This window comes from Bison bison, unplaced genomic scaffold, assembly GCF_000754665.1.
Source record: "Bison bison bison isolate TAMUID 2011002044 unplaced genomic scaffold, Bison_UMD1.0 scf7180017864495, whole genome shotgun sequence".
Taxonomy (NCBI): Eukaryota; Metazoa; Chordata; class Mammalia; order Artiodactyla; family Bovidae; genus Bison; species Bison bison.
Genome location: NW_011495054.1, coordinates 9,693,822 through 9,699,642, shown reverse-complemented (window position 1 = coordinate 9,699,642; position 5,821 = coordinate 9,693,822). Strand labels below are relative to the sequence as shown.

The 5,821-nt window shown below is 56.0% G+C and overlaps 2 protein-coding genes across 2 annotated transcripts in view; one reads left to right on the top strand and one right to left on the bottom strand.

Moving 5' to 3' along the window:
• CRYBA4 (crystallin, beta A4) overlaps positions 1 to 472 on the bottom strand; it is a 6,546-nt gene extending 6,074 nt beyond the window's left edge. The window contains exon 1 of the mRNA XM_010828708.1: positions 445 to 472. Coding sequence (XP_010827010.1) covers positions 445 to 465 — 21 coding nt within the window. The 5' untranslated portion in view covers positions 466 to 472. The remainder of the gene's footprint in view (positions 1 to 444) is intronic.
• A 2,701-nt stretch (positions 473 to 3,173) lies between these two features.
• The window catches only part of CRYBB1 (crystallin, beta B1), a 14,239-nt gene continuing 11,591 nt past the window's right edge, over positions 3,174 to 5,821 (top strand). Inside the window, exons 1-3 of the mRNA XM_010828855.1 lie at positions 3,174 to 3,240; positions 4,068 to 4,180; positions 4,746 to 4,817. Coding sequence (XP_010827157.1) covers positions 3,174 to 3,240; positions 4,068 to 4,180; positions 4,746 to 4,817 — 252 coding nt within the window. The remainder of the gene's footprint in view (positions 3,241 to 4,067; positions 4,181 to 4,745; positions 4,818 to 5,821) is intronic.

The following is a 5,821-nucleotide window of genomic DNA, read 5'->3' as shown; positions in this document are numbered from 1 at the left end:
CCTCCTCCACTTTCCAGTACCGTCTCCTTCTCTTCCATCCTCTCTCTGTCTCAAAATGAACCCATTCTGGGTCCTGTTCCTCTAAGCCCCCTCAGTGCTGCTTTATCTACTCAGTAGGGGGAATTTTCCATGGCTGCGGGTGGGTGGGTGCTGCACCCCTGGCAAGCGCCAAGGTGCTCAGCTTGAGAGGCTCCCAAAGACAGCTCCTGACCTAGAAAGGGGGCTCTAAGAGCGTAAGGTGAGGCCGCAGGATTACAGGAATCATTTGGGTTTCAAACGGCAGTCGCAGGTACTGGTCTCGAGGTCTGGAGCCTGGTTCGATGAGGATGGCATTTGGGATGACTCAGTGGTATACCCCCAGGACTGGGGACGAGGGGCTCCCCTGCCTCCCAGGAGACTCACCCAGAGCTCGAATCCCACCCCTTCTCCAAGCCGGGGACTTACCGAGATGGACCCAGAGAACATGCCAGACCCAGGAACGGCCGAGGTCAGGCTCTTATAGGCAGGGAGGAGAGAGGGCCCCTGGGGGGACAGATCCCTGACTCAGCAAGTGAGTGACGGGAACAAAAGCCAACCCCGCTTGTGGCTCTGATGGAGAGGTGTCAGCACCATTGGCCTCGGCTGGGAGGGAGAGGCCAGGGTGCCCCCCTCAGGGATCACCCGTGAAGAAGGCAAGAGGAAGACGGTCCCCCCTAATCAGCTCCACCCTAATCCAGCAGTGGACCAAGAGTCCAAACACCTCAGCCTTCCTAGCCGTGTGACCTGGGGCAGGTCCTCCCCGCTATGTCTTCCTGTAAAACGGAGCAAGGATAAACTATAAAATGGCATGAGAGTATGTCACATGCCTGGCACAGGCATTCAACAAATACCTATGCCTCTGCCCTCTCCCAGCTCCCTCCCTCTTCCTCCTCCGGTGGGGGTAACCAGGGTGGACTTCATGGCAGACACTCGGTTCTGAAGGGTGGCACTGAAACTTCGGTGGCATTGGAACTCAGTTCTGAAGGGTGTGGGGGATTTATAGAGAGTGAGATGCTTTTGCTAGGCAAGAGTGCACAGGTGGGAGTCTGGGGCTGGTGACCCAATGGGGCTGAAGGAGCGCAGAGGGACGCAGGCAGGACAGGTGGCTGGGCCAGGGCCTCCGGGGCCCACAAAGCCCAGAGACGGGTCCAGCTCGCTCCGTGGGCAGAAGGAAGGCGCTGGTGGCCTGAACATGCTTTACAAACTGTGCTGCACCGCCGAACATCCGGGGTTTGTAGAATTCGCTTCCTGCACACGTCTCCCCCCATTCCTACCCTCTGAAATTGGCCCAAGAGGGTCGTCTCACGGCATAGGGAAGACCATGACTGGAAACCAGATCCCTCCAGGTGAGCTGGAGAATGTCCACGTCAGCTCACGGAGCTGTGAGCTGTGAGATGGCAATACCAGTGCCCTCTGGGTGGGTTCTATGCAGCCCGATCAAAGGCACGGCTTTGAGATCAGGTTGCCAGGAAGGTGAAAGGCCAAGAATGCAGCCTCCGTAGCCAGACGGCCCGGGTTTACATCCCACTCTTGGTGGCTGGGTAACCTTGAGCCTGTTACTTCGTCTCTCCAAGCCTCAGTTTCCTCATATGTAAAATGGGTATACAGGTAAATTGGGTTCAGCCTAAGAGATGCGGTATTGTGAGGGTAAATGTGAACTACACACAAACAGCATCACTGTTCTGGAACGGCTCCTGGAACCTGACATTCATCACGTGTCTCCATCATCACTGGCATCATTGCAGCTAATTAAAAAAAAAATTACTATTGACACATCTTCACTTCCATGTTTACTGCAGCGTTATGCACAATAGCCAGGATGTGAAAATAACCCAATTGTCCATAACATTGGATAACTGAAATAACCTAATTATCCATCCACTCTTTATCCAATGAGTGGATATATAAGATGTGATATGTAGGTACAATGGAATATTATTCAGCCTTGAGAAAGAAGAAAACCCTGCCATTCGTGACAACACAGATAGACCCCCGAAGGCGTTATGCTAAGCGAAATAAATCAGAGAAAGACAAATATCGTAGGATCTCACTTACACATGGAACCGTAAAAAGACAAAATCAGAGAAGTGGAGAGTAAGATGGAGGGTACCGGGAGCCGGGAGGTGGAAGAAACAGGGAGATGATGCTCACGGGGCATAAACTTGCAGTTATAAGGTTAACGAGTTTGGGGACCTAATGGACAGCATGGTGATTATAGCTGGTAGTGTAACGTATACTCTAATGCTGCTTAGGGAACAGATCTTTCGTGTTCTCCCCACAAGAACGTGTAGAGTAACTGTGAGGTGGCAGGGAGGGGCAATCACCGCGCAATTTGTAAATGTATCAGGTCAACTTTCGGCTCACCTTTACCTCTGTTGTGTGCCGGTTATATTTCAGTAAAGCTGGGGGGAGTGATTCCTCTTAAATGTTTATTAAATACTTAATGAATACCCTTAATTACCTGAAAACACTTACTTGTATGAAAGCAAGAGGGCATGGTTTTTAAGAGCTTGGGTTCAGGAGTTCAAAACGTGTGACTTCCAATTCCATTCTTACAGATGAGGAAGTGGGCTGAGAGAGGGCAAAGGGATTTGCTTCGGTTTCCTCGTCTGCGAAGAGGATCAATCCCAGCGCCCCCACCGAAATAATGAGGATTACAGGAACCACGTCAGTCAGATGCTCAGAGTGGAGCCACCCAGCATGGGGGGGAGAGGGAGGCATAGGAGGGGCCCCCCTACCTCCGACCCCACCGTTTGGCTGACCGTCCATTGCCATAGGGGACACGGAACTGCCCCAGACGTCTTGGCCTTGAAACCCAGACCTGTGGGTGGCCCCCACCACAGGCATCTTGGCCCCCGTTCCAGTGGCTGCCCCGTCCTGCGGTTGCTGCCCCCCCACAACAACCAAGGCCTTGGCCCAGGATCAAAGGCTGGGGGGGAGGCTGGGAAGTGAGGGGGTGTGAGGTGGGGGGTGGGCAGACGGCAGAGCTGCCCCTGGGTCATGCTCTGCCCCTGGGTCATGCGAGGCGGAGCTGGGCTCCGTGGGGAGTCTGGGACCCTGGACTCCCACAGAAGAAACAAGAACCTAAGGAGAATCCCGTTCTCCCCCACCCCATCACCACCACCAGGGGCTGGGGAGGCAGACTGCAGGCCGGCATGGCCCGGCAGCGCCCCACAGTCCCCCAGCGCTGGCTCGATTGTCAGCTCATCCTGTGTGGCCATGGTGAAATCCACGGTTCCCCCCGGGCCTCAGTTTCTCCAAGTGTGAAATGTGGGGATTGGATGAGGAGATTTCTGGCATCCGTTCCCTTGTTCTGACTCTTTATTGCTCTATTTGACATCTGTCTCTGTCTGTCTGTCCGTCTCTGTCGCCATCACCCTTCCCTCTCCCCATCCATATTTCTGTCTCCATCATCCCTCTTTCTCTGTCGCTCTCCACTTCTCCCAACCTGAGTCCCTGTTCTCTCTCCCGACTGGTTTCCCTGGTTCACCCTGCACCAGCCCATTCCTGGCTCTGCCCTCTCTGTGCCTTAGTTTTGCTCATCTGACAAATGGGTATAATCAAAGTACCTGATAAGGTGGATTGTCCTGGGGACTGACCCAGGTGGCAGGGGTAACGCATCAGTGCTACCCCTTGTCCCCTGCCTTCCTGGGCAGCAACCCCACAGGGACACCTGAGCCACTTGTAACCGCAGACACAGAGGCCCCAAGGGGCAGACTTTCCTAAGGCCACGCAGCGCAGAGTGGCTGAGCCTGGATTCCAACCCAGGTCTCCAACCGACCTTCTGGAGGCTCCTGCTTTCCCTGGATTGGCAGCCAGTGGGGACCCCATCACAGGCCCATACCCGGCGGGGGTTTGTGAGAGCAGCTTCGGGGCAGGGGCCCGGCAGAGGCAAGGCCATGTGGCTGCCGGCCAGGGTTTCTGCTGTGCGTGCTGGGCTCACAATGGAAAGTGCTGGTCTCCGCAGGAACCCAGCAGGGCCAGGGCTCTGAGGCCCCCCCGACTCTCTGCCCAGGGCCTGCTGAGCCAGCTGCCACTTTGTGCCACAGAAGACAGGATCTGGTGTCTGCCAGACTATAAAATGGGGGGTCGGCCTCTGGTCACCCACTGCACCAAGCCTGCCCGCCTGCCTGTCCTCCAGCAGCAAATAGCAGGGCCCCAGGTAAGAGGGGACCCACCCTCGGCCAAGAGCCCCAGGGGAGGGGAGGGGAGTGAGAAAGGGAGACAGAAAGCAGGGATAGAAGAGAGTCAGAGAGATGGGGGTAATCAGGAGACAGGTGGGGAGAGAGAGGAGGCAGAGCGAGGAAGAGAGGGAGGGAAGAAAAGAGAAGAAAGACAAAGAACAAATAGATGCAGAGGTATAAACAGGGCAAGACACTGGGGGAGAGAGAAGCAGAAAGAGACAGGAGGGTAGGCACAGAGAGAGAAGCCGGGAATAAAGAGGAAAACCGAGAGGGAGGGGTAGGGGAGGAGGAAGGGAGCGATGGATGAGAGAGGGATGGGGGGTGTGGCAGGGCAGGAAGGAACCCAGTGCCAGCCCAGGGGACTGTGGATTCAGAGCCTGACTTTGGGGGCGGGGGAAGCAAGAGCCTGGAAGCCACAGATGTGGCCCAGCTGTCTGGCCTCCCTACAGCCGGGCAGAGCACCCCAGAGCGATGACAGTCCTTCTCAAGAGGCAGCCCAGGGAGGGGTCTGCTTGATTGAGCCCAGCTAGCTCTTCCTCACAGAAAGTGTTCAGGAAGCTGCAGCCAGGGACTCTTGATCTGTGCTGGATGCGGGTCCTGGAGTCTCTGGGAACGGTCTCCAAAGTTAAAGGGGGCATTTTTCCACCCCCTGGGGACAAAGACAAGGCATTCTTCAAACACTCAAGGCGCCCATGACCCCCACTGGAACTGACCAAAGGTCTCTCCACCCAATGCCTACACGACCACAGCCCTTCTTTTAGAACCCTGACAGGCATCTCCTGAGCCTCCCGCAGCCCAGGCCTGTGTCTGCACCCGCACACCTGTTCCCAGGCAATGCCAGAGGCACGGTTTCAGAAAAAGGAGAGAGGAAGAGGCATTCGTGCACTCTCTGGACAGGTGTTAAGTGAGCCTCTCCCATGTGCCCGGTGCTGAGCCAGGCACTGAGGGCGGAAGGATGAGTCAATCAGGATAAGCAGGTGGCAAAGCCTCGGTGGCACAGATGGTAAAGTGTCTGCCTGCAATGAGGGAGACCCGGGTTCGATCCCTGGGTCAGGAAGATCCTCTGGAGAAGCAAATGGCAACCCACTCCAGTACTCTTGCCTGGAAAATTCCATGGACTGAGGAGCCTAGTAGGCTACAGTCCACGGGGTCGCAAAGAGTCGGACACGACTGAGCGACTTCACTCAAAAAGCCCAGTCTCTGGGTTTGTCTGGTGGCATTGAAACTGGAGGGAGTCCCACCACTTAGCAGCTGTGTGGCCTCGGGCAGGCCCCCTCCCCTCTCGGAGCCTCAGCTTGCTCCGAGGGGATAAGAGGTTATCCTGAGGGAAGGATGCTCCATTCATGAGCCTCATATCTCTCGGGCTTCCCCGAGTGGGACATTCTTGTTATGAATCTGCTGGGGCACATGGAAGGTGCCCTGAGCCAAGAAGCGTGCTAAGTGATGAAAGCGTGAGAAGTGACTCCAGGGGGCAGAGAGGAAGGACACGGCAGCCAGCGGGGTGCAGGCAGCTAGGAGGAATGAGGGGGTCCCCTCAGAGGAGATGGGAACAGACAGCCTTCCAGGCTTCTGTCTTAGAAGGAGAAAGAGAGGAGGGGAGTTTGGAGGAGCCTGAGCAC